Genomic DNA, 27,896 nt, shown 5'->3' with positions numbered 1-27,896 from the left:
ATCTCATAGCGCGACTCCCATGATGCCTCTGTCCATCCTCGTTCCCAATGTTTAAATCGATGGTTCTTAGCCATACTAACTCAGCTTTCAGACCAAAAAAACCAAATCAAAATCGGTTTGTTCGTTCGAGAGCTACGATGCCACAGACAGACAGACACACACACAGACAGACATGTCAAACTTATAACACCCCGTCGTTTTTGCGTCAGGGGTTAAAAAAAAGAATATCCGTTTTTCTCGCTCTCATGATCCGTTGTAACCCCAAATTTACAACTCGGTGAGAGTGATCGTCTGTTAGCATTTTTACAAAATTGTAATCACAAGTTTCCGAACGCACCTGACATTGACAGTTACAAAATGTCAGTCGATGGAATGGATGGTCACGTACGACAGTCATAATTATTATGTCTTTATTCATTGTTTTTTTAATATTGAACGAGCTACGATTTTCAACATTTTCACCAAATATCTAACCATTTAATGCAGGCTGTGAAACGAGAATTCGACCATGAATATACCACAAATAAATTCGCTGCGACAGCACGAGTTGTTGTGCTGCCGTGTTTGTTTAATGACAGACTGTAAACTGTACAATATTCATGAATACAAACTTGCCGACACCTTTACTCGCATCTCTGGGACTCCTGTAAGTATTAGCTAACTATACCTTGGCCTTTAAAACAGTAATATACAATATTCGGAAGAAGAAGTGAAGTCAAATCTACAAGCATCGAGCCACATGCTTACACGTGTGTATGAGAAATCGCTTGTTGGTTTGAAGATGCTAACGTATAAGCAAGCTGAATGCACGCGTATATATTTTCATACTAACAAGCGATATCTCATACATAACATGCGGCTCGATGCTGACAGATATGGATCCACCCATACAGCATGTATGTACAATCGAGTCACATGACAAGCAATGGCATTTGTCATAGAGATATATAAGTATATATTTGGCAAGTTGGCTTGTAAAGATGTTTGTGTACTCAACCATACAATCTCAATAACCTGACACTGTTGCTGACGCAAAGGTGCTTATTGGTGATACATTCAGATTACTGGAAATTGATTCATTCTCATTACATTTTCGTATGTTTGTATGTATGCCTTGGATCTCGGCCTCTTTTAAAGTGGTCAGACCGAACATTATCACATAGATGGTGCTTGGATTTCGAATGATTGCTTGCACCATTTTTTTTATCAACTGGCCAGTGACTTAGTGACTTACCTTAGTCGCACCTGATGGAAAGTGACAAGGCCGAAGTTGTAGCTCACTGGTTCAGTAATAGCCTATTCACTCTTGACTTGAATACACCCTTTCCGAAGGACTGTTCTTGGCTCAAATTCCTCAATTCCAAGGCTGTGTAAGTTGCATAACAACCACAGTAAAATTGACATGTTTTGTGTTCCTTTACATAAACTTGAACGTCAGCTTCACAAATTAAATTTAATTTTCCATGTTAAACATTTTTAATTTGCATACTGTGTTTACTTCCTTTTTTTTTTATGCTACGTCAATGACAAACAAGCATACGGCCTGCCTGATGTGAAGCGGTCACCGTAACCTATGGACGCCTGCAACCCAAACAGTGTCATATGCGCGTTGCCACCCCATTAGAAATTTGTACATTCCCTTTTGCTGAGTTAAGTACACAGCAAAAAGGACACACACTATATTGTACACTTAGTTCTTAGTTGTATAACTGTATAATTCATGTATGCATCAGTGTAACAGTTACTGGTAAACCAATAAAAAAAAAACACCCAGATTGTATTCAGCCGGGAATACAGAAGAGGGGAGCATGTTCCGTTCCTTTCTATTTTAGTGCTAGATTACCCTGGCCTAGCACATGATTGCTGCGAGAGTATGTTATGGTTATGGTTATGGGCTCCGATTTCCGCACTTAGCCTCAAAGATAGAGGCCATTGTGCGTGCTGTATTTGCCAGCTAGGGGTCTAGCCAGCCTAACTCCGCCCAGAAGCGCAGGATCCTCCTGGTGTCTCCACTGGCTTCTCGGAGTGATCTCGTCGTTTTGAGGATTTGAGCCCGTTGTGTGTTCACTCCCTCGCATTCCAGTATGACGTGGGCGACCGTTTCTTCGTCCGACAGGCATGTATGTAGCCGTGAGATACATCACACGTCTTATTTCTAATTGTATTAGTGTATAAGGCCGGGTAGTCTAACTCGCGGGGACATACTCTCGCGGCAATCATATGCTAACCCTGCAGAGCATCGGATAATCGAGAGTTTACCGTAGTTGATTCATAATGCAAAAATCCATTTATATGCATAAAAAAAGTTACATATCGAGGGTTTACTGGGGAAATCCGATAAATAAGATAATTTGTCCTTGAAATAACAGCATTGTTCAAAAACCAGTTGGCCAACTTATCGAATTTCACCAGGAAACCCTCGATATAGAAACATTAGAAACTAATAAAGACTAGAAACTAAGCAAAAAAACTTAATAGCTAGTTATAGACGGTCAACCAAACCTTGTCACTAAAAAGAGGTGTGAATTTTTTTTTATGCTGCCAGAGCTCAACGAGGGTACTAAACTAATTTGTTCCGTCTATTATCCTTTGAGTCATCGGCAACCCAAACCATCCTTGGAACTTGTACACTCTTTTTTGCCGTGTACTTAACACAGCAAAGAGGAGTGTACAAGTTTCTAATAATGGGTTGGCAACGCGCATGTGACACTCCTTGAGTTGCAGGCGTCCATAGGTGACGGTGCATTCCATCAGGCGGACCGTATGCTTGTTTGCCACCGACATAGTATTAAAAAAAAAGTTTTACATCAGTCGGTAGTGACCCTGCCTGCTAAGCCGCGGTCCTGGGTTCGGATCCTGGTAAGGGCATTTATTTGTGTGATGATCACAGATACATATTTGTTCCTGAGTCGTGGATGTTTTCTATGTATATACGTAGGTATACATGGTATATATTTATCTATTTAGGTATGTGTATCGTCGCTTAGCATTCATAGTACAAGCTTTGCTTAGGCTAAGTTGATCTGTGTAAGGTGTCCCCAATATTTATTTATTATATAACATCTTTGACTTCAGGTGTTCCAAGACAGGCTTCCGCAGCACTTGTGTCTGTATTGCCTCGCGTTGCTCCTCAAATGTTCGTCGTTCAGAAACATGTGTCTCCGCACTCTGGACCTTCTCACGCCCGCACTGCTCATGGGGACGGTAATTTGTTTTTTAAATAAATATTTTAGTTTAATACAACAGAGTTAGGTCCCACGTAAGGTAAAGGTTTTGGGTTCGTAGACAATTCCAATAGGCTACTAGACTCATATCGAATTTGGCACAATAAATAATTGTCTTCTGTAGTATTTGACATAAAAAAAAAACAATATTTATAGATTTTGGGTATTAAAAATGTATGATGACTATGTATTTTCGATTATAAAATGTGTGTAATTTTTTATTCATTTTGGTCACCGAAAACGCTGTCAGCGATGTAGTGACGTCATCGAATTCGAACCACCTGTGTGTCAAAACAATAACTGACATATTGAACTCTATTCCTTCAAACTTAAAAAGTGAGAAAATGTTGTTTTCGAGTAGAATGACCTGATGCCCAGATATTATCTATAGATTTACATGGCTGTGTTGTATTCACCTGCTTACGTAAAAGTATACTTTAAATAGTTATTTGTTATACAAGGGGGCAAAGTTGTATTTTAACGCCGAGTGTGGAATTAAAAAACGAGCAAGTGAAAGGATTCTATAGTTGAACCACGAGCGAAGCGAGTGGTTCGAGAATAAAATCCTGAACTTGCGAGTTTTTTAACACACGAGAGGTAAAATACATTTGCACCCGAGTGTAACACAAAACTTTCCCCTCACTATAGCGAGGAAACTACAACGCAAAGAATGCGTTTATAACTGCTTCCAGTTTGTTCCACAGGTGGTAAATCATCTTTATTACTAGATTCACCTACTTTTATCAATTTTAAAGCAGTTAATTTGACTTTATTCAAGGTCAAATTACTTTACCCACTAGTGGATAAAATGCGTTTTTACCCGCTGGTATTAAAGGACAAAACACGTGTTTCCGAGCTAGTGAGGGGAAAATATTTTTTGTTGGATTTTAAGTCATAATAAAATAAGATAATATTTTATTTCGATTAATTTGACAGTAGTTTATCATATGTGACAGACTTTAAAAACCGGCCAAGAGCGTGTCGGGCCACGCTCAGTGTAGGGTTCCGTAGTTTTCCGTATTTTTCTCAAAAACTACTGAACCTATCAAGTTCAAAACAATTTTCCTAGAAAGTATTTCTAAAGTTCTACTTTTGTGATTTTTTTCATATTTTTTAAACATATGGTTCAAAAGTTAGAGGGGGGGGGACGCACTTTTTTTTCCTTCAGGAGCGATTATTTCCGAAAATATTAATACTATCAAAAAACGATCTTAGTAAACCCTTATTTATTTTTTAATACCTATCCAACAATATATCACACGTTGGGGTTGGAATGAAAAAAATATCAGCCCCCACTTTACATGTAGGGGGGTACCCTAATAAATCATTTTTTTCCATTTTTTATTTTTGCACTTTGTTGGCGTGATTGATATACATATTGGTACCAAATTTCAGCTTTCTAGTGCTAACGGTTACTGAGATTATCCGCGGACGGACGGACGGACGGACGGACGGACGGACGGACGGACAGACAGACATGGCGAAACTATAAGGGTTCCTAGTTGACTACGGAACCCTAAAAAGGGTCAAGTAGCCTATTGGAGGTCCCTCTTCAGGCGTATTATATCGTGATTCGTGAGTACAACCGTAGATTCATTAAATATGCTGTATGTGATTAGTTATATCATGTATTATTTCCTCAGTCATCCGATGACCACGCTGTAAAGAGTTCGAAACGTCGGGATGTAACGTGAATTCGTTCTACGCGATATAATCCATGTTAAGGGTTCCGTAGGCAACTAAACCCTTATAGTTTCGCCATGTCTGTCCATCCGTCCGTCCGTCCGCGGATAATCTCAGTCACCGTTAGGACTGGAAAGCTGAAATTTGGTATCAATATGTGTATCAATCACGCCGACAACGTGCAAAAATAAGAAGGGGAAAAAAATGTTTCATTAGGGTACACCTTCCCCTCAGCCCCTAAACGTTTTTTTTTTAATTTCAAAGCCAACGTGTGATATATTGTTAGATAGGTATTTAAAAATTAATAAGGGTTTACTAAAATCACTTTTTGATAATGCTCATATTATCTGAAATAATTGCTCTTCAAGTAAAAAAAATATGTGCCCCCCCCCCCCCCCTCTAACTTTTGAACCATAAGTTTCAAAATATGAAAAAAATCACAAAAGTAGAATTTTATAACGACTTTTTAGGAAAATTATTTTGAACTTGATACATTGAACAGGTTTTGAAAAAAAAAATACGGGAAGTTTCCCGTATTTTTCGTAGTTACGAAACCCTACACTAAGCGTGGCCCGACACGCTCTTGTCCGGTTTTTTTATACTTTTATTTCATGAGTAACTATCACTCGCACAATATTAACCTTTCCACATTGTTTGTGCACCACATAATACATATATTTTTGAACAGTAGTTAACTATTCTTTTCAGCTGGACACAGATTATGTCCGCAAAAACCACATCCCTCACCGGTTACCCGAGTTAACCCGAACTGAAAACCAAATAATAGACTTAAACCCATTCGAAGATTTATATAAACAAGTACTACACCGAGACATGTTAAATGAACAAATAATGCCAGTAAACATTACTGAAGCCATTCCTGAAGTGAAACCTGAAATCCATGATTTAATAGAAATCAATGATACTGTTATTCATGGCCCTGATGGTATTGTTTCAAAAGATGAATTTACCAGTGAGATAAAAACTGAGATTTCTAATGTTCAAAATCTAATAACTGAAAAAGTCTTAAATGACAAGAAAAATAAGACTCCAAAAAAGACGTTGACGGTTGTAAAGAAATTAAAGAGAAAACAGACTAAAACTAAAGTCATAAAAACTGATACTTGTATCGTTGAAAATATAATAAATGAAAAACTATTAAATGACAAGAAGAATAAGACTCCAAAAAAGACGTTGAAGGCTGTAAAGAACTTAAAGAGAAAACATACTAAAACTAAAGTGAAGGACAATCTAGTCTTGAAAACAGAACAGATGGATAGAAGTTCGGATGTTGATAAAGTCATAACGAAGGTGGAAAACGTAAATATAGACAAAATGGATGTGACGGATGTAGATGTAGATGCTAATAATGATAATAATGGAGTTGAAAAAATACAAGCAAATTCTAAGAAAAAAGGCCGGAAAAAGAGGGAACCGCAGCCGGAAACATATTTCGCTCAATTTGCAAGTAGCATTAACCATAGCGTTGTCACTTTCAGCAAGGTAGGAAATACTTTTCAAAATTATGTTTCTTTTATTTTTGGTTATAAAAATACAATTATGGGTGAATCAACTTTTTCTTGCCTGTTATTGCCATGGTTACGGTCCCCTGTGTCACGCTGGATTAATGCAAAATTGTGCTTCTTAAACTGTGCAACCATGCATTTTTCTGGTGTTAACAAACCCTTTCCTTAATTTGCCACCTACAAACGTGAACTAAATGCATGCTTGCATAATTTCAGTAGCATAATTTTGCATAAAACCTGCGGGACAGTAACCATGGCAATAACAGGCAAGAAAAAGTTGATTCACTCTTATAATACAATTAATGAAGCTGTTTAAATATTGTAAAATATGAAATAATTTTATGTGTCCGCCAAAAAGGCCATTCAATTGACTTCTATGTAGATGAAATAATTTTATTTTGTAAAAACGTCTATTTTAGTTTATCTGAATTTAATATTGTAGGAAGAACAACTGGAAGTGATTGCAAGGCGCAAGGAGTCAGATTACTACAAGCAGTGTCCTTTCAAGTGTGAAGACTGCGGGAAGGGATTCAGGGTGGAGTCAGCGTACAACAACCACCGAGTCAAGCACAGTCCGGTCAGTCCGCTCAGTCATTCCGTTTTACTCTGGACTAATCAAAATTCCCTAAAGATTAAAAAAAAAAACTTTCAGTTATGGCACTGGTCCCATCGCGAATTAGTAAGCTATGAGCTATCGGCTATAAAAACAAACAAAAGATAATCACTCCCGTGCAAATAAAAGAGACACGGTGATATTGATAGCTCACCGCTGGGCGAGTAACTATAAACATCGCCTTGTCTCTTTTATTTGCACGGGAGTGATTATCTTTTCGTTTTATTTAGCCGATAGTTCATAGCTTACTATTGCCCCAGAGCTGTAAGAACCTCTTTTTGACACATGACAGCGTCCACAAAATTTTAAATAAAATCCTGTAATAATATTTTAAAAAATCAAGTACTTAAAAACAATATTTCGCTTACTTTAAACATAATCTAACATTTCATTTATCAATATCATTCATTTTTATTTTTAACTAGTGCTGTAGCAGAGTCTGTCATTTCGATTCAAATAACATTTCAGTAAGTTGATAGAAATCGTATATTTGTTTAAGCGCCTCCTTGTACATAGGGTCTAATCGATTCAACCAATTCGAAATTAATCGTTAGGTTTGGCAAACGATACGTCTTAGCCACATCGCAACATACTTTAAAACAAATGTGTCAAAAATGTGAACTTACAAATCCGGGACAATAGCTCGCGGTGGGATCAGTGCCTATGATATGAATAAAAAAATTGTTTATTTATTCCATTACTCATTGTACAGCAAATAAAAAGTGGCAACGTCTTCGTGTCGTCTCGTTTTCTCACACTGATGAAAGGGATGACACGTCGTTGCCACTTTTTAATTCTCTGCCCTTTTTTGCCGCATGATTGAACTTGTACACTCCTTTTTGCTGTGTACTTATACTTAACACAGCAAAGGGGAGTGTACAAGTTTCTAATGAGGTGGCAACGCGCATGTGAGTTGCAGGCGTCCATAGGTTACGGTGACCGCTTTCCATCAGGCGGACCGTATGCTTGTTTGCCACCGACGTAGTATAAAAAAATGATTTAAATGAATGTTTGATTTTAGAGCAGCGGGCCGTTCTTGTGTAGCATCTGCGGCGTGCGCTGGCCGAAAGGCCACCGCCTGCGCACGCACCAGCGCTCCCACCAGATGAAGTTCGTCTGTAACGAGTGTAACTTCGTCTCCAGGCATACGTTAGTTAATCTATTAAACTCAACATGTTTCGCGGGTGTATGGGCTCAAATCGTACGCCTGTGAAATATGTAATCGATTGGGACTGCGTGCATTGTTAAGTGATATCGCCGTTTTTTACATCAAGATTATGTTTCATAAGAAAATTAGTTCATCTGCTGGGCTTGCCGGCATCTCTATCACTCTTTTCAAGTTGATATTTACTATGTATATTCATTAATATTACATTTGAACATGCTCAAAACATACATAAGGTACCTTCCCTTCATGTCCTATAGTCTTGGGACATCCTGTATTCTCGATTCTCTTTGGTTATTGCGGGCCCGGGTTCGAATCCTGGTAAGGGCACTTATTTGTGTGATCACAGATATTTGTTCCCGAGTCGTGAATGTTTTCTATGTATTATAAGTATGTATTTATCTACAATGTAGATTCTACATACGTATTTATACATAATTATTTTTAAAATCGGGACTTAATCGCGTATAACTTACTTAGTTATACACGATTAAGTTCCGATTTTAAAAATAATTATGTGTAATAATCGTGAAAGTTTAAATACGTATTTATATCGTCGCCTGGCACCCATAGTATAGTCCATTTCAAATATGAAGGCCCGATGGCACTCGAAACTTATCAATAGGGCTCATGATGTTTGCCTTTTGTTATCTAATATGCTATACAAGCTTTGCTTAGTCTGGGGACTGAGGTGTCCCCCAATATCCATGCTATATATCGTCAGTACATACGCCTGCATCCCATAAAGGGGTAGGCAGAGCACATGAAACTACTAAAGCTTCAGGGCCACTCTTGGCAAATAAGGGGTTAAAAGAAAACGAAACTGTGACATTGCAGTGACAGGTTGCCAGCCTCTCGCCTACGCCACAATTTAACCCACTACTACCGTCGTCGTCACTACTTTAAAAAAATCTCGTATCTCACGCTTCTCCTCAAAGTTAAAACGCAGTAAGTCTATATGCATTCCATACGTACTTACAACAATTTTGTTTTAATTGACAGACGACGATACAAGTTTTTTTCAAAGTAGTGACGATATTTAATATTATAAATGAGAAAATATGTGTGTCCGTTTGTTTGTCCGTCCTTCACGGCATAACAGAGCGACGAATTCACGTATTTTTTTTAATTGGAGATAGTTGAAGGGATGGAGAGTGACATAGGCTACTTTTTGTCTCGTTCTAACCCCCCCCACTTCCCTAAAATGGGGGTGGAAGTGTGTATGGAGCATTCTGTAGTTTTCGAATCTACCGCGAGCGACTATGCGCGCAAAATCTAGTTTATTGATTTACTAGCTCTTGCCCGCAGCCTCGCTCGCGTTAGAAAGAGACAAAAAGTAGCCTATGTCACTTTCCATCACTTCAAATATCACGTCAATTTGTCGCTCCGTTTTGCCGTGAAAGACGGACAAATAAACAGACACACTTTCCCATTTATAATATTAGTATGGATCACAGATGTCATATATACCATAGATCAAGCAAACGTATCTACTTAGCGTGTCAAATGAACTCAGTGAAATCCACTGAGTTGTCCGTCTTTAATCGCAGCTTGCAGCTTTCGGGCGTCAATTTTAAATGTAAGGGTCCCCCCACATCTAGCGTCTCGCGAACGTCGTCGCCTCTCCAACGCCCGCGCGGCGTCGACGCCGCGCTCCCGCAGCGCCGACGTGACGTTGCGGCGCCTCTCGAACGTCGACGTCGCATTGGCGTCCGCGCGGCGTCGACGCCGCGCCCGCGCAGCGCCGCCGCGATGCCAGTGGCTACCAACGTCCAGTTAGGGCTTCCAATACCGGGATCCAAGTATCACGAGATTTTTGGGGTGGATTTCAAAACCGATATTTAATTTTGTAATCGGAATCCTGGTATTTTTAGTAACTAACAAATTATGGAAAATAAACGTAAACTATTCATCAAAAACCTTAAATTTCTGCATCATGACGGTCGCTAGACGCGTAAATATTGCTTTTTGCTCTCGTTTCTTCGACACATTCTCTGTTTAGTGTTTTTACAATATTTCTATTAATCAATAGTAGTTGATACAACACAGGCCACAGACCCTCTGTAAATAAGTTGATGCACCTACATTATAGAAATAACTTTTCAAAAAATTGGTTAAGGCATACGAACTAACGTATATAGGCTACTTTTGATTTACTGCCACTAACGTCGAGGAGGCGCGGCGCTAACGCGGCGTCGACGCCGCGCGGACGTCACTGCGACGTCGACGTTCGAGAGGCGCCGCAACGTCGCGTCGGCGCTGCGGAAGCGCGGCGTTGACGCCGCGCGGGCGTTGGAGAGGCGACGACGCTCGCGAGATGCTAGATGTGGGGGGACCCTAAGTTGAAGTTAATCAAAACATAAAAAATGCCTCGTTACGTGATATTCAATTGCAACAACACAAAAATTATGAACAATCAAGAGCCTGAGACATATTTAAAATTATAGGCAAGAAACAACTTCAGTACAAAATTTGACACGCTCGGCCCCTATACAAATAGATGAACTTGTTTCTTCTATATAAATAAAGTTCTGTGGTATGGATTTATGGTATTTTTGTAAGACATTGATCATGTTTTATGTGACAGGGGCCAAGCGAGCAAGCACCGCGCCTCCCACGACGGCGAGTCATACAAGTGCCCTCACTGCGATAAGACATTCATGTAAGACCTATTACCGCTGTCAATAGAAATTGTCAACAATGTCATAAATTAAATATAACAAGATCATACCATCCCATACATTAAAATGCGACCGCCTAAGACCGCGCTTACACTCCACCACACAAAAGCGCCACAAAAAAAATGTCTTGTAGCTTTCGATTATACTTGTAGATGGCGTTAAGTGTCACTTTTGACATAGATTTACGGCTCGGAATTGACACTTAATGCCAATCTACAAATAATCGGTGGCAACAAGGCATTTTTGTGGCGCCATCTATGTGTGGTGGAGTGTAAGCGCGGTCTTAGGCGGTCGCATTTTAATGTATGGGATGGTATATATGATCTTGTTATATTTAATCTATGGTAACAATAAAAACGCCTTTGTTCCTCAGAAAGCAAACGTCGTACTTCAACCACAGACGCCTCGCTCACGCAGCGAACAACTTGGACTGTCCCGACTGCGGAGAGACCTTCATCAGCAAGCTAGGGCTCCAACAACACAAGAAGCTGGCACATGCCCCGGTACAAGTACAAACTATTCTTTATTTAACATACAATCACGCCTGTATCCCATGAAAGGGTAGGCAGAGCACTTGAAACCACTCAAGTTTCAGTGCCACTCTTGGAAAATAAGGGGTTGAAATAAAACGAAACTGTGACACTAAAGTGACAGGTTGCCAGCCTCTCGCCTACGCCACAATTTAACCCATTCTATTCTTTATTTAAACTGAAATAAATGTCATATACAAAGAAAAAGTGACCAAGACCTCCAAGTGTTCAAAGCTGGATTCGAACCAGCGGCCTCCGTTATCGCGACGGATGCCTACACCACTCGGCCATTCGGACACGGTGGCAAGGATCGAAATTTTCAAGTATATGACACAATTACCGAAGGCTTATGGCGCCCCCGGCCATCTCTGAGATAGAACCGAAACTAGTTCGACGTCCAAACTGAATCAACTCATGTGATTACGAGTTAGCAAAGAGAGATGGCGCTGCCATGCTATTTCTTAGAACAAATTCTTTATTTATTCAATCTAACCTAACCACAAAATTAAAATTAAAAAAAAAACCCCGATCGCGACGGTACGGTAACGTACATACCTCAACGTTTTTTTTTTCTTTGACAATGACAAATCGTCACTACTTTTAAAAAACCGGCCAAGAGCGTGTCGGGCCACGCTCAGTGTAGGGTTCCGTAGTTTTCCGTATTTTTCTCAAAAACGTAAGTATTTATAAAATTCTACTTTTGTGATTTTTTTTCATATTTCTTAAACATATGGTTCAAAAGTTAGAGGGGGGGGGGGACACTTTTTCCTAAAATATTAATATTATCAAAAAACGATTTTAGTAAACCATTATTCATTTTTAAATACCTATTCCAACAATATATCACATGTTGGGGTTGGAATGAAAAAAAATCAGTCCCCACTTTACATGTAGGGGGGGGGGGGGACCCTAACAAAACATTTTTTTCAACTTTTTTATTTTACCACTTTGTAGGCGTGATTTACATACATATTGGTACCTTTCAGCTTTCTAGTGCTATCGGTCACTGAGATTATCCGCGGACGGACGGACGGACAGACAGACATGGCGAAACTACCTCTATAAGGGTTCCTAGTTGACTACGGAACCCTAAAAAACTTGTATCTCCTTCTGTCAATGAAAAGAAAATTGTAGCAAGTATGTATGTAATGCATATAGACTTACTGCGTTTTAACTTTGAGGAGCAGCGTGAGATACGAGATTTTTTCAAAGTAGCGACGAAATGTTATCAAACCTTTTTCAGAAACCGCATCAGTTCGTATGCGCGGTCTGCTCCGCGGGTTTTACAAGCGCGGAGGCGCTGAGCAGACACTCTGAGGCCGGCGGCGACCACGGAGCGCTGAGCCCGTGCGAGCAGTGCGGGGAGAACTGTGCGAGCGAGACGCAACTACAGGAACACGTCAACGAGGCTCACTCTGCGGAGTCGCATCGCTGCGAACGGGTAACTTTGTTTTTTTTTTGACAACCGGTCTGGCGCAGTCGGTAGTGACCCTGACTGCTGCGCCGCGGTCCCGGGTTCGAATCCGGGTAAGCACAGATATTTGTTCCTGATTCATGGATGTTTTCTATGTATATAAGTATTTGTATATTATATATATCGTTGTCTGAGTACCCACAACACAAGCCTTCTTGAGCTTACCGTGGGTCTCAGTCAATCTGTGTAAGAATGTCCTATAATATTTATTTATTTATAAACTCTGTCAAACAAGCCTGTCAGTAAATAAGAACAAAGAAAACTATAGGTATCCTTTTCTCTAGCACCCTAAAGAAAAGGATGCATATAGTTTTCTGTGTTCGTATTTACTGACAGACTTGTTTGACAGAGTATACATACACGGCGCTCGTGAGCATTGCGAGAGATTTTAACCACGAATTTCTGAGGCTAAAGGAAAAAAAAGGCATATAATTAACCGGGCAACTAAAATATTAAACGGGAAGTTAAGTCGGGCATACAATAATATAATTTGGCTGTGTTTTAATATTGTGGCGACAAAAAAAATATATGAGCCTCAAATATTAAGCATCATTATTATAGAAAAAACGGCAGCAAATTTCAAGCGACAAAAATATTTCCGAGAAACATTAAACAATACTTTGGCGACTAAAATAATAATTGGCACATAGTATTGTAAAGCGTAAGATTTTTAATATTTGTAGTCATATAGATGTTAGCACCTAAATAATTATACTTAGCTCATCGTTTAAAATAGTATTTAAATTGCGGAGGCAACTAAAAAAATTAATGGGAAGTATGTTTTTTTAAAAACACATATAAAATCGTTTTTTTATGAAAACGGGTTGATGGTAGCTACGTACCGATGGTCTCATCCGAAGATCAGCGCTGGAAGTCACCAGCAACACGCTGAGGTGAGGCCATTTTGTGGCACTTCATTAATTTCTGTCTTGTTGTTATTATGTGTATTTTGTCTTGCCTGTGTTCACGAATATATGTTTATTCTATTCTATTCAAACATCGTATTTGCGAGCCGTAAACCACGAGTAGTATTTAAATATCTCTATAAGGGAACGCGTACCATATCATTTTATAATAAGTACACAGCAAAAAGGAGTGTATAACCTTCTAATGGGTCGGTAACGCGCATATGATACCCCTTGAGTTGCAGGCGTCCATAGGTTACGGTGACCACTTTCCATCAGGCCGATCGTACGCTTGTTTACCACCGACATGGTATTTAAAAAAATACCGTGATAATCGTATAGTATAATATTAGAGGTACAAGAGCAGAATTATTTTCTGCTAGCAGAAAAGTGGGTTAGGGTTAGATTATTTTTTTAGTAGAATATAAGTCCTACCAAATTTGCTATGTCATAATTCTTAGGTACTTTGTATGAACAAAACAACGATAGCAAAAAGAAAATGAAATACAGTCCCAGAGGCACCGTTAGGTACGACGACGAGCGAAGCGAGGAGGAGTGTTAGGTATCTTGCATCCCCAACACAAAAGACTCATTATCAAAACAGAAATAGGAAGAAGATGGACAACTTTTTACCGCCTAAATATTATGCAAACAAAAATCTACGGAAATACTCTTAATTTAGAAGATTATTTTGCTCATTAACATTATGCCAGCATAAGATTCGATATTATAAAATCTGCGGAACGATTTATGAAAAGGCATATTAAGTAAGGTTTTCCTGCCAAAAAAATGAATCTTTCAGAGTGATGTTAAGACTGCGTAAGACCGGCCTTAGATTCGATAGAGTAAACGTCATGAAAAGTTAAATTCATTGTATAGAGTCGAAGTTTCCAGCACCCCCAAACGCCTTATTTCTTACCCATAAGTATAATATTTTGTCGACCATTATATTTTATAAGAATTCTTTTTTTTTTTATTATTATAAATGGGCTTACTCTTGACCACAGACTAGCCAAAGGCAAAGACGTGGCCTACGATGGAGTGAGCTCGCCCAGAAGATGCCTGTTCATTCTTTTTCTTTATTAAAATGACAGCTCAGGTGATGAGTGCCGATGTATAAATTTTAAATGTACTTTTTATGTTAATTTGCTATATAAATATTTTAAAAGAACTGTATATTTTATATTAATAGATAGCCGTTTTCCGATTAAACTGTATCTCTTAAATTGTTTCCAATATAATAATTCAGTTGCCAAATAAATAGTTGGTACTCGCGTCTGAATAAACCGTAGCCGTAATGACATTAAAATGCTACCTCATATTTAAATAATTTGAGGCCCCATTTTAGTCGCCAAACTATTATTTTTGATACCCATTTCTATGGTTATTTAGTCGCCCGGTTAAATACGTGCCAAAAAAAAATAATACCTACACATGAGGAAATTTTGCCAAAAATTTTTTTTTTTTTACTTTTTTCGATTGTATTTTCACATCAAAAGTAAATGTTATTCATAAAACTAGCACTTCAAATGAATTTTGACGTTTTTGAAAGCTTTTATTTCGTACTTTTGGACATCTATCAATGAGGATAGTGAGACTAATTCTCCATAATGGCATCAACATCGTTAAAAAAGCCTTTTGTATCCATTTTTTTTTTAATTGGTCATAACTCTGAAACTAGGCGATATCTAGAAAAGTGTATATGACATTTTAGTCTTAAAGGTGTACTAACTGATGTATTGACTGACTTAGCATGACAAATACGAACGTTTCCAAAGGAAACCCTTTTCGCACTAAATCTATACTGCTAAACACGAAAAGTGGCTAGTTCGCCATATTACAGCCTATACCGTCAACCGGGGTGACTTTAGGAAATTTTGGGGTTACTTTGATGGTATTTAAACAGCTTTAAAATTAACATTATTCATTATTTACTGAAACTGTTCATATAACTACCTCTAGTTAGATCAATAAATACTCTTATAAATGTACCATAGAAAATACCGAATTTACTTACAGTATGACTTTAAACCGTGACCGTGTGGTGACGGGTTAAGAATTTCACCACCCCCTTTCTTCCCGTGGGTGTCGTAGAACTCGACTGTGGGATATGGGTTAAATTGTGGTGTAGACGAGAGGCTGGCAACCTGTCACTGCAATGTCACAATTTTGTTTTATTTCAACCCCTTTTGCCAAGAGTGGCGCTGAAACTTGAGTAGTTCATGTGCTCTGCCTACCCCTTTATGGGATACAAGCGTGATTGTATGTATGGCTTTAAAACTAAACTTTCAAAGTAGCCCCTGCGTTTTAAAGTCACCCCAGTTGATCGTACTCACTATTTTACAGCGCGTTGGTTTTTTGCTTACAGTGCTCGATGGTTTTCAACAACGCGACGGCGCTGGACACACACAACCGTCGCAAGCATCTCGGGCAGCGCTACCAGGGCCCCAAGAGAGACAAGATATGTTACGAACCGTCCAAACGGCGAGCCATGTGCGACCAGTGCGGAGCTACTGTGGTACCTTATCTTTTTTTATACTACGTCGGTGGCAAACAAGCGTACGGTCCGCCTGATGGAAAGCGGTCACCACCTATGGACGCCTGCAACTCAAACAGTGTCGCATGCGCGTTGCCACCCCATTACAAACTTGTACACTTCAAAGGAGGGTTCGGGTTGCCGACAACTCAAAGGACAATAGACGGAACAAATCAGTTCCGTAAGTCCTCCCGCCGTCAGCACCCCGCACCCTCATTGAGCTCTGGCAGCCTTACTCACCGGCAGGAACACAACACTATGAGTAGGGTCTAGTGCTATTTGGCTGCGGTCTTCTGTAAGGCGGAGGTACTTCCCCAGTTGGGCTCTGCTCCAGATTCGAGCGAGATAATATCCGCTGTGCTGTGCCCTACCACACAAAGCGGAATATCATTCGCTATGCCCTACCCCCTACGTTATCTATCAACCTATTTTTCAACATCCTCCTTGCGTTATCCCGGAATAAGGAACTTGACTGTACTTAAAATAAAATGTTTTATACCATGCGCGAAATAAAGCATCAGATAAATATAAGAAAAATATGGATTGAAGTCATTTTTAAATCCAATTTTTATTTAAAAAGTCAGGTAGAAATATATGTATATCATTGTCTGAGTACCTGCAACACAAGCCTTCTTGAGGTTACCGCACAGAATTACAGTTAAACCAGAATGAGTAGTTAGGTCAAAAAGTGTGTCCACATGAGAGGTCATTGTTTGGGCTGGTGTCCCTCTCGCACTTACTGACAATGTCAACATTATTCAGTGACGTCATCACTGTCATACATTGGGGATACCAGTCAATTTTCAAAGTTACTACCAAATCTACTAATACCCATTTGAACATATTTTTTAATTATACAAATCTTTGATTTAGGCATCAAAATAATTACATTATAATTATTTTCCAATTCTTTGAAATATATCGAAACCCTAGTTTGAATATAACACTAAAATAATATAAGAAGTTATAATGTCAGGTAATATACAGATAAAAATACTACTACTATGGTAACCTCATTAACACTGGCCACACGTGTGAGAGGGACACCAGCCCAAACATTGCCCTCTCATGTGGACCGTTTTCGCTAGTCTGATACGATCACCTTTTTGTTTCAGTGATAGGGTTCAATTAAGTATGGCAAAAAATGTGATTCCACAATCTAGTTTAATAATTCTAAATCTATGGCTTACCATGAGCACAATATCTCGGACACTGGCGATCAAATATATGAAAGAGGCGCGCTCCTAGCACACATTCTAAGCTCGTGTAGGTGAACGCGTACTTATGCTTGTATGAGTGAAATATGACAGGTTGACTGTTCGCGTTCTTGACAGGCGGTAACTGTGAGGTAACCGAGAGGGGGTGGGCGGTGCTTTCAGCGGGGAGCGGGAGTGGCCATACTGTACGATAGTACTCTTTATTATACTGTGCCGTGGGGCTCAGTCTGTGTAAGAATTTCCTATAATATTTATTAAATATTTCTGTTTTAATTATTTATCTGGTTGTAGAACGCGGCGATTCTGGAGTACCACAAGCGCACTCATCTCGCCGTGAAGCCCCACGCCTGCCCTCATTGCCCGAAGACGTTTGCGTTGCCAGCCGCATTAACGGTAACTTTTTTAATCTTCTTCTTATTATTATTTCCTTTATTTATTTCTTTTCTTTATTATTATTATTATGAGCCTATTGTGTCCCACTGCTGGGCAAAGGCCTCCCCCTTCTTTCTCCATTCTTCTCGATCTTGAGCTAAAACTGGCCAGTCTGTCAAAAAGGAGTCCAAGTTATCCCGCCATCGCCGGCGAGGTCTGCCGGACTGTTCGACTTATGGGGCTCCCATTCCGTGGCTATCTTGGCCCACAAGTCGTTCGGCATACGGCAGACATGTCCAGCCCAGTCCCACTTTAACTTGGCCGCTTTTCGAGAATCTTCTTCTTAAACATGAAATAAATCGTCACTACTTTTAAAAAAACTTGTATCTTCGTCTGTCAATGAGAAGAAAATTGTAGTAAGTATGTATGGAATGCATATAGACTTACTGCGTTTTAACTTTGAGGAACAGCGTGAGATACGAGATTTTTAAAAACTAGTGACGAAATGTCATTTACAAAGAAAAAGTGACCAAAGACTCCAAGTGTCCGGAGCTTTTTCTATATGACATTTATTTCATGTTTATAAGTTTAATAGTAGTGTGATTACATAAAATACAAATTGAAATATTTTCATAAAAAATAATTTAATTTTCACCACACCAACTGGTAAAGGCTTACTTTGCTATTCGAAAACAGATAGCAAAATTGCATTTTATCCACAAGAGTGCAAAGTAATTTCATACAAATTTTAACTTGATGTCTTAAGCTGGCTGCTGGAATTGACCTATAAATTATGATTTTGAATGGTAAATATTGAATAGATTGATGGATTTGATTTAGTTTGATGTTTTATAGTCAGTATTTTGTTCGTGTTGGTGTGGTGAAAAATTTTGTGTTTCACTCGGTGGCAAAGTTTGTTTAACCTTCGTGCCTTGACACCCTTGTAACGCTCAAGATTCAATATTGGAATCTTTCGCTTGCTCGAGTATCAATATTGGCACGTGCGGTTAAACAACAACTTTGCCCCCTTGTAAAACAAATAACTATTGTTCTTAGAGTATGAATGGTAGCGCCATCTCTCTTTGTTAACTTGTAATCACCTGAGTTGATTTATCTAGGAGGTCGAACCATACTGTTCCACCTCAGCGATGGCTAGAGGGCGCCACGAGCCTTCGGAAATGTCATATACTTGGAATTTTCGACCCTTGCCTTCGTGACCCGATGGCCGAGCGGTTTAGGTATCCGTCCGGTAAAGGGAGGACGCTGGTTCGATTCCAGCTCGGGACACTCTGAGGCCTTGGTCACTTTTTCTTTGTATATGACATTAAAAATTATTTCATGTCAAAGACTTATGGAACTCCGTATATACCGATAAAGTCTAAGAAAAAAACATACCTCAAAAACATACAGAAAAAGGTACGGTGAGCTAGATGGCGATACACCGTTGGGGTACGCTCGGCTAGATAGCGCTAATATTAATATTTGACATTTTAACACATATCAAGCTAAGATTGTGGGCCAAATTGTCAAAACTGAGGTTCAAAAGTTTCAAGCCTGTGTCGAGAGATGGCAGTCTATGCACTGTGATTACACATTTTACTTTGACAGTAACTCTCTATAATACTCGATCCTCTTTGGCAATACTTACATTTTAAATATTTTTTAATGTAAGTATTGCCAAAGAGGATCGAGTATTATAGAGAGTTACTGTCAAAATAAACTGTGTAATCACAGTGCATAGACTGCCATCTCTCGACACAAGCATAAAACTTTTGAACCTCAGTTTTGACAATTTGGCCCATATTCTTAGCTTGATATGCTTTAAAATGTCAAATATTAATATTAGCGCCATCTAGCCGAGCGTACCCCAAAGGTGTATAGCCATCTAGCCCACCGTACCTTTTTCTGTATGGTCCTTTTCTTATGGACGATCACAAATATATTTATGTAAATCGTCACTACTTTGAAAAAATCCCTTATCACCATCGATCTAAACTAAAATCGAAAACAGATAGCAAAATTGCATTTTATTCACAAGAGTGCAAAGTAATTTCATACAAATTTTAACTTGATGTCTTAAGCTGGCTGCTGGAATTGACCTATAAATTATGATTTTGAATGGTAAATATTGAATAGATTGATGGATTTGATTTAGTTTGATGTTTTATAGTCAGTATTTTGTTCGTGTTGGTGTGGTGAAAAAATTGTGTTTCACTCGGTGGCAAAGTTTGTTTAACCTTCGTGTTTGAAACCCTCGCAACGCTCAAGATTCAATATTGGAATCTTTCGCTTGCTCGAGTATCAATATTGGCACGTGCGGTTAAACAACAACTTTGCCCCCTTGTAAAACAAATAACTATTGTTCTTAGAGTATGAATGGTAGCGCCATCTCTCTTTGTTAACTTGTAATCACCTGAGTTGATTTATCTAGGAGGTCGAACCATACTGTTCCACCTCAGCGATGGCTAGAGGGCGCCACGAGGCTTCGGAAATGTCATACACTTGGAATTTTCGACCCTTGCCTTCGTGACCCGATGGCCGAGCGGTTTAGGTATCCGTCCGGTAAAGGGAGGACGCTGGTTCGATTCCAGCTCGGGACACTCTGAGGCCTTGGTCACTTTTTCTTTGTATATGACATTAAAAATTATTTCATGTCAAAGACTTATGGAACTCCGTATATACCGATAAAGTCTAAGAAAAAAACATACCTCAAAAACATACAGAAAAAGGTACGGTGAGCTAGATGGCGATACACCGTTGGGGTACGCTCGGCTAGATGGCGCTAATATTAATGTTTGGCATTTTAACACATAACTCTCTATAATACTCGATCCTCTTTGGCAATACTTACATTTTAAATATTTTTTAATGTAAGTACCCATATAACCATAATCGGTCGCCGTTCCTACGCAAATCCTCCTATTTTGTGTACACACAGGTCTTCGGGTCTCAATGCTTAGTCGCAGTACGGTCGACGTTTAGTCGCGGCGACCCAAATGGGGACGATTGGTAACAGGCACAAATGGTCACAGAAGTGACAGAAGTGTGCACTACGCGTGCACACATTGTTACCGTTTGGCGACTACTTTCCCAAAATCATTCGTTCATTTCATTCTTTTCAAATGGCGACTGTCAGAGACGTCAAAGTAAAAAAGAAATAAAATCATTTGACATTAAAATGTAATGGCGTAAGAATTTGTTAAAGATAAATATTGTTTGCATTTGTAATATAATGTGGGCTAATTACCATGGCCAATTAAATTGCTCGAGTGATTTCATAAAGTAAGTCTAAATTTATCAACGCGCCATCAATTTACCTCAGTTTAACCAGTAATAATATTATTGACTACTCGGTGTTTGCGTGTTATGTATATTGATTGGTGAAGTTTTAGTGCTCTGGTGCATAATACTATACTGAAATAATAAAAATAATGCCTAGAAAACCAATAAAGTTGTTAAAATATGGATTAAGACGGTAATATTCCATGTAAAAAACAGTCGCCAAACGGTCACCAAACGGTCAACAAACGGTCGCAAAATGGTCGCAGCGTACACGCGTGACCGAAAGCAGAATGGCTTCTTGTATTCATTTTTTTCAGGTATCCTCAAACTTTATATACAATTAAATATGCCGTCGTACTCAGTTGCCCTCACTAAAGAAGATTAAAAAAAAATTGTAACGTGCGTACCGAGCTGCTGGGTTGTAAAGGATCGGGGATCATATTATTATGGTCTTCTATAGAGCAACTAGTATTGTGCGGCATTTCACAATTGACACTTGTTGAAGTAGTCTTCATTAATATTACTATCAACATTCATTTCAGCGATCTGTACTTCTTTTGTCAAGATTTTTGTATAGATAAGTGTCTACAAATTTGTAATGTTAAAGAGACATAAATAAAACGTAGTAGAGTAAATAATGTGTTTTTTTTGTAACCCAAACAAAATACTTGTAAGGTAAAATACCCCATAATGGACGGTGATGCCATTATGGACAAAAAAACACAAATCCTTAAAAATAAGTTTCTAAAAACTGACGGCTATGTACCATAAACTAGAGTTGTAGAGTTGTTTAATTTTGAAGTTTCAATTAATTCGGTTATTTCTGAAGGATTTGGAGACAAGATAAAATTCACCAGTTTACTGAAAAAAATATCAAGACGAATTCTTAGTAATGTTGCTAAGAGAGATGAGTTCATGTATAAAATAATAAAAAAATAACGCACGGTGTAATCTTGAATGCGTTTTACTTACTGCATTAAGCATGAGATAAGGTATAAAACATACTAGTTTGTTGCTCCAAAGATATAAAAAAATGACGTTATTTTGCGAGTGTCCATTACTGGACCCGAAAAACTGCCTACCTCCTATGATGGACAAGGAACAATTTACAAAACCAAAATTTACAAGAAACAATCCTATGTTAAAATAACCCAAACTAATTGTATTTATGGTGTATAAAATTGACTCATTGCGTATCAGTTGGCTTTAAAAGTAAAATTTTAAATTTATTTCACTGTCCATAATGGGGGATCCATTACTGGAGAACTGCCGTCCATAATTGGAGAAAAAACACCTAGTTTTAATTTGTTAACTATGAAGAAACCAATAGGAGTATCTATTCTGCAATACGCTTGAAATGTAGAAGAAGGATAGGACATTCAAGATTTAACACGCTTGGCGGTAGAATTTTTACATTTATCAGTGAAATATCAAAAACAGGCGAATTTTTTTCTTAAACTGTCCATGATTGGGTCCGTCACCTTAGATACGAGTGCGGAAAAGAGGAAAATCGATACGAGTAGCAATACATTAATACACGAACGAAGGGAGTGTTTTAAATCGACACGAGTTGTGAATGTCCTTTTCGCACGTGTATCGTACGACGATTTTCAGTACCTAAATCTAAGCTAAGAGTTTCGACCAGACAAGAAATGAATCATTGCTTGATTTGCTCGCACTACTGCGTTAAAAAAAGCAGCATCTGTACTGAAAAAAACTATCATTGCGCAACAGAAATTCTATTAATATCACAGTAAATACTCTATTTCATTTGATTCCTACTTTTATTGTGTAAAGCAACACTACACTTCATTTTTATCAATAAGAATTAAAAATTATATATTTAATACATTAAGTAACTATAAAGTGCTTATCTATTTGTATTATCATTCTGCACTTTTCTTAACTTTCCCACATTTCTATAAAATGTCGAAGAGTGCTTAAATGGTCGTCGTCGTTTATTATTATTTAATTCGCTCATATTTAAATGATTCAAAGCAACCAGTCCACAACTTCACAAGACAGTTTGAGAAACCTTCGTATTTCAGATTGTCATTTGCGGATACAGTGGTTTAGGAGCAGTTCGGTAATCAGACCTACACATGTGTGTACAAATTCTGTCAATGTCACTGTCAGAAACCGTTCTGACAGTGACAATGACAGCCACAAATTCGTCCACATGTTGTTACCGTTATGTGTGCAAACGTCGACTAATAAAGTGTCGTTAAAAGTCATTCTGACAGTGACATTGACAGCCACAAATTCGTACACATTTTGTTACCGTAACGAGTGCACACGACGACTACATTTTGTTATTGTATCAATACGGTCGCATTGTTTGCACGCCGTTACCACGCGTTATGTCACATTTGACAGTTAGTTACTGATTTGAAGATTTTGCGACTGAAATGGTTGTATGGGTATTGCCAAAGAGGATCGAGTATTATAGAGAGTTACTGTCAAAATAAACTGTGTAATCACAGTGCATAGACTGCCATCTCTCGACACAAGCATAAAACTTTTGAACCTCAGTTTTGACAATTTGGCCCATATTCTTAGCTTGATATGCTTTAAAATGTCAAATATTAATATTAGCGCCATCTAGCCGAGCGTACCCCAAAGGTGTATAGCCATCTAGCCCACCGTACCTTTTTCTGTATGGTCCTTTTCTTATGGACGATCACAAATATATTTATGTAAATCGTCACTACTTTGAAAAAATCCCTTATCACACCCTGCTCCTCAAAGTTAAAACGCAGGAAGTCTATATGCATTCCATTCATACTTATTATATTTTTTTTTCATTGACAGAATAAGATACAAGTTTTTTTCAAAGTAGTGACGAAATGTGTTTGTATCTATTTTTTTAAATTAATTATAGAATTTGTTTGAGTACTTTCTATTTTTAAAATGTAATATTGTATTGTACCCTAAGGCACTGGTCTCACCGCGAGCTAGTAAACTATGAGTTATCGACTATAAAAACGAACAAAAGATAAGAATTCCCGCGTAAATAAAAGAGACACGGCGATGTTTATATTGTCCCAGAGCTGTAAGAACCTCTTTTTGACACATGACAGCGTCCACAAAACGTAAACTCACTAATGACATTTTAAATAAAATCCTGTAATAATATTTAAAAAAATCAAGTACTTAAAAACAATATTTCGCTTTTTTTAAACATAATCTAACACATGTTACATTTTTGCGGATCTTCGTTAGTGAGTATTTTACGATATTAATTTTATCACGCAGGATTTACTTATTATGTCATTTATCATTCATTTTTATTTTTAAACTAGTGCTGTGGCGGAGTGTGTCATTTCGATTCAAATGACATTTCAGTAAGTTGACAGAAATCGAATATTTGTTTAAGCGCCTCCTTGTACAATAGGGCCTAATCGATTCAACCAATTCGTAATTAATCGTTAGATTTGACAAACGATCCGTCTTAGCCACATCGCAACATACTTCAAAACAAATGTGTCAAAAATGTGAACTTACAGATCCGGGACAATAGTTACTCACGCAGCGGGGAGCTATCAATATCGCCGTGTCTCTTTTATTTGCACGGGAGTGTTATCTTTTGTTCGTTTTTATAGCTCATAGCTTACTAGCTCGCGGTGGGACCAGTGCCTAATTATGATAATTTAACTTCAACTTTGACATTTTTTTATTATTTTATGAATGAATGAATATGAATATTTGTGTGTGCAGTATCACGTCCGATCGCACACAGGCGACAAACCGTTCAAGTGTTCAGAGTGCTCCCGAGACTTCTCCATGAAGGGCAACCTGACCCGCCATTACAACGTTGTGAGTACCACGCCGAGCATCGACTATTTCCTCTGACCAAAGAGGATCGAGTATCAAGCTAGGAACATACTACGCGGACGTCCGTCGTCGCGCGACCGCGGACGCGGATCTAGACAATGAATATACACTTAACCAAAGCTTAAGGCATGCTAAGTCTCTTCTCATTTTTAAAAGTCAAGTAAAAGAACATTATTTATCTAGACTTATATTGACCGGGATATAGACCGTGATTACCTTTTTGATTTTTGTCGAGCTCCCGATATTTCGACGCAGTTGCATGCATCATGATCACGGAAAACTGACGAAGGCGGGTGGATGTTAAGAGGGCTTTCGTGTTAAAAATAGTGAAATCGCAACCGAGCGCTCGATCATACCGTGTGTGATATCAAATTAAAGGGCTTTGCGAGTAGTTTATAAATATATATCACATTATAGGACTTTTTCTACTTGGTCTAACAAAATATGAGAAAATGTCCAAAAGTGGTAATAATTGTACCGGTGAAGGCTCGTTTTCAAAAAATTGGCAAAAATCAATAACAGCAATTTATAATCACTAAGGCATAACAACAATTTAAGTAAACGTTGCAAATTAATTTAGTACAAAACTTACTTCTATGTGATGTAGATTTTCAAAGAAATTGTCACTTAATTTTAGGTAATTTCTGAAAAAAATTGAATTCGCTTTAGGCTAGTTTACTCTTTTTCAAAAACTTAAAATAAAAATCTAGTCTGAAATGATTGTGGTACAGGATATACGAATTATAAATTTACCCGTTTTAATATTCAAAATTGTCCAAATTTTACAAATAAGATCGACTGATTCAGCTCTATACGTGCGTTTTTCTAAACGTGCATTAGAGAAAAATTCATAATTAATTTAGTGAGTTAGTTTTCAAAAATCCAGTCTTATAAAAATCGAGATAATAAGATGCTCTAACTGGAACTTGAATTAAATAAATCTATTGGATAACGGAAAGTGTAGTATTTCACCGACTAAAACTATCAATTTTACATTCTTTTGACGTTTTTTTTTGAAAGCAGCCTTAATCAAAAAGGTAATCACGGTCTATATCCCGGTTAATATAAGTCTAATGAAAATAACCGTGAATCATTCAAAACTCTTATTATTTATCTATTCCATAATACAATATTTATTGATGGTTTGTTTCATTTTCCTTTCTCGCTATTGGCCGCATCGCATTGTTTTTGATCTATGTACATTCGTAGCTGTGTTGTTATAGTATTTATATATGTACGGTATATTTAGGTTTATTTTAATTCCTATTTATGTATGTTTATTAGTATTACCTACTCAAATCAGTTGTTTTTTGTGTCTTGTCTCCACTACCCAAAGGTTGTCTGGAAGAGATCGCTCTTTAGCGATAAGACCGCCTGTTGTCTACCATAGTTAATTAAAGTTATGTGATGTAATCTTGTTATATTGGTGAAAAATAAAGAATATTTGTATTGTATTGTATTGTTAACCGTGCAAACTATCAGTCGATGGTCGTGGACGTGGCCTTGAGCGCACGGACGTCCGATTGAAATCTGGCTCGCTGGATGTTTAGGTCAGCTGAAGCCACGTCCCGAAGACCGTGCACACACTGATCGGTCGCGGTCGCTCGACGGCGGACGTCCGCGTAGTATGTTCCTAGCTTTATCGAGAGTTACCGTCAAAGTATAGTATTTTATGCAACAGGCGTTTAAAGGAGGTCTAAAAAGACGAGTGGCGTGGGTAACAATTTGAGGCGAAGCCGAAAATTGTTATTAAGACGCCACGAGTATTTTTTGACTCAGTTAAAAACCGTTGCATACAATACTTTTTCTACGACCATGCACTTAGTTTTTAATAGTTTTCTTAAATAACTTTCGTGAATTTCACACTGTTTCCTGTATTTTGACGCAAAGGTTTGGTCACTTTTTATAGGGGTTTCGTCAAATCAAAGCTGCTATTAACGAAATAAAATAATTTAAACTCTCAAAACGACATAAATATAGTCTATTTTTGCTTCATTAACTTTTTAGACGAACTTTTAACATACAATTGTGTCGTTTAACTTCAAACTCGCGTAAATCGATTCGGTTTTAAGGATGATTATACAAAAAAAGCAGAATGGATTTACCCGAGTTTGAAGTTAAGCGACACAATTAATGTCACTCCCATTGTACAGTACCTACAGCATATAACATTTCACCACCCCAACTGGTAAAGGCTTTCTTTGCTATTCGAAAACAGATAGCAAAATTGCATTTTATCCACAAGAGTGCAAAGTAATTTCGTACAAATTTTAACTTAATGTCTTAAGTGGGCTGGTAGATTTTACTTGTAAATGATGATTTTGAATCGTAAATATTGAATTATTTGATGGATTTGATTTAGTTTCGTGTTTTATAGTCAGTATTTTGTTCGTGTTGGTGTGGTGAAAAAGTTTGTGTTTCACTCGGTGGCAAAGTTTGTTTAACCTTCGTGCCTTGAAACCCTCGCAACGCTCAAGATTCCACTTCTTGAACCACTCGCTACGCTCGCGGTTCAATATTGGAATCTTTCGCTTGCTCGGGGATCAATATTGGCACGTGCGGCTAAACAAATACTTTGCCCCCTTGTAAACAAATAACTATTAAACAGTAGGCCAATTTGTTTGTTTAACATACATAAGCTAATTGGAGGGTAACATAATTTGTAACATGTATATTGTATACTGTCTGGCAGGCGCACCTAGGCAAGCGGGACGCGTTCCCCTGCCCCGTGTGCGGGCGCACTTCCACCACGCGCTCCTCGGTGAAGGTGCATCTCCGCGCCGTGCACGGCGGCTCGGGCTGGCCCAGGCGCCAGCGCGACAAACGCAAGCCACATAATAAATGATTCAACAGA

General features: G+C 38.3%; 1 protein-coding gene across 1 annotated transcript; it reads left to right on the top strand.

Moving 5' to 3' along the window:
• Positions 1-393: 393 nt before the first annotated feature.
• On the top strand, positions 394-27,896 carry LOC125239154 (zinc finger protein 485-like). Its single transcript, XM_048146659.1, has 12 exons — positions 394-646; positions 3,076-3,204; positions 5,616-6,410; positions 6,876-7,010; positions 8,068-8,195; positions 10,799-10,873; positions 11,266-11,395; positions 12,666-12,863; positions 16,170-16,319; positions 17,846-17,947; positions 24,926-25,024; positions 27,735-27,896. The coding sequence occupies exons 1-12, from the start codon at positions 509-511 to the stop codon at positions 27,885-27,887; spliced, it is 2,232 nt and encodes a 743-aa protein (XP_048002616.1). The 5' UTR covers positions 394-508; the 3' UTR covers positions 27,888-27,896.

The sequence above is a fragment of the Leguminivora glycinivorella genome, chromosome 25 (genome assembly GCF_023078275.1).
Source record: "Leguminivora glycinivorella isolate SPB_JAAS2020 chromosome 25, LegGlyc_1.1, whole genome shotgun sequence".
NCBI classification, from domain to species: Eukaryota; Metazoa; Arthropoda; class Insecta; order Lepidoptera; family Tortricidae; genus Leguminivora; species Leguminivora glycinivorella.
Note: the sequence above shows the minus strand (reverse complement) of the source record. Positions and strands in the feature narration are given on the sequence as shown.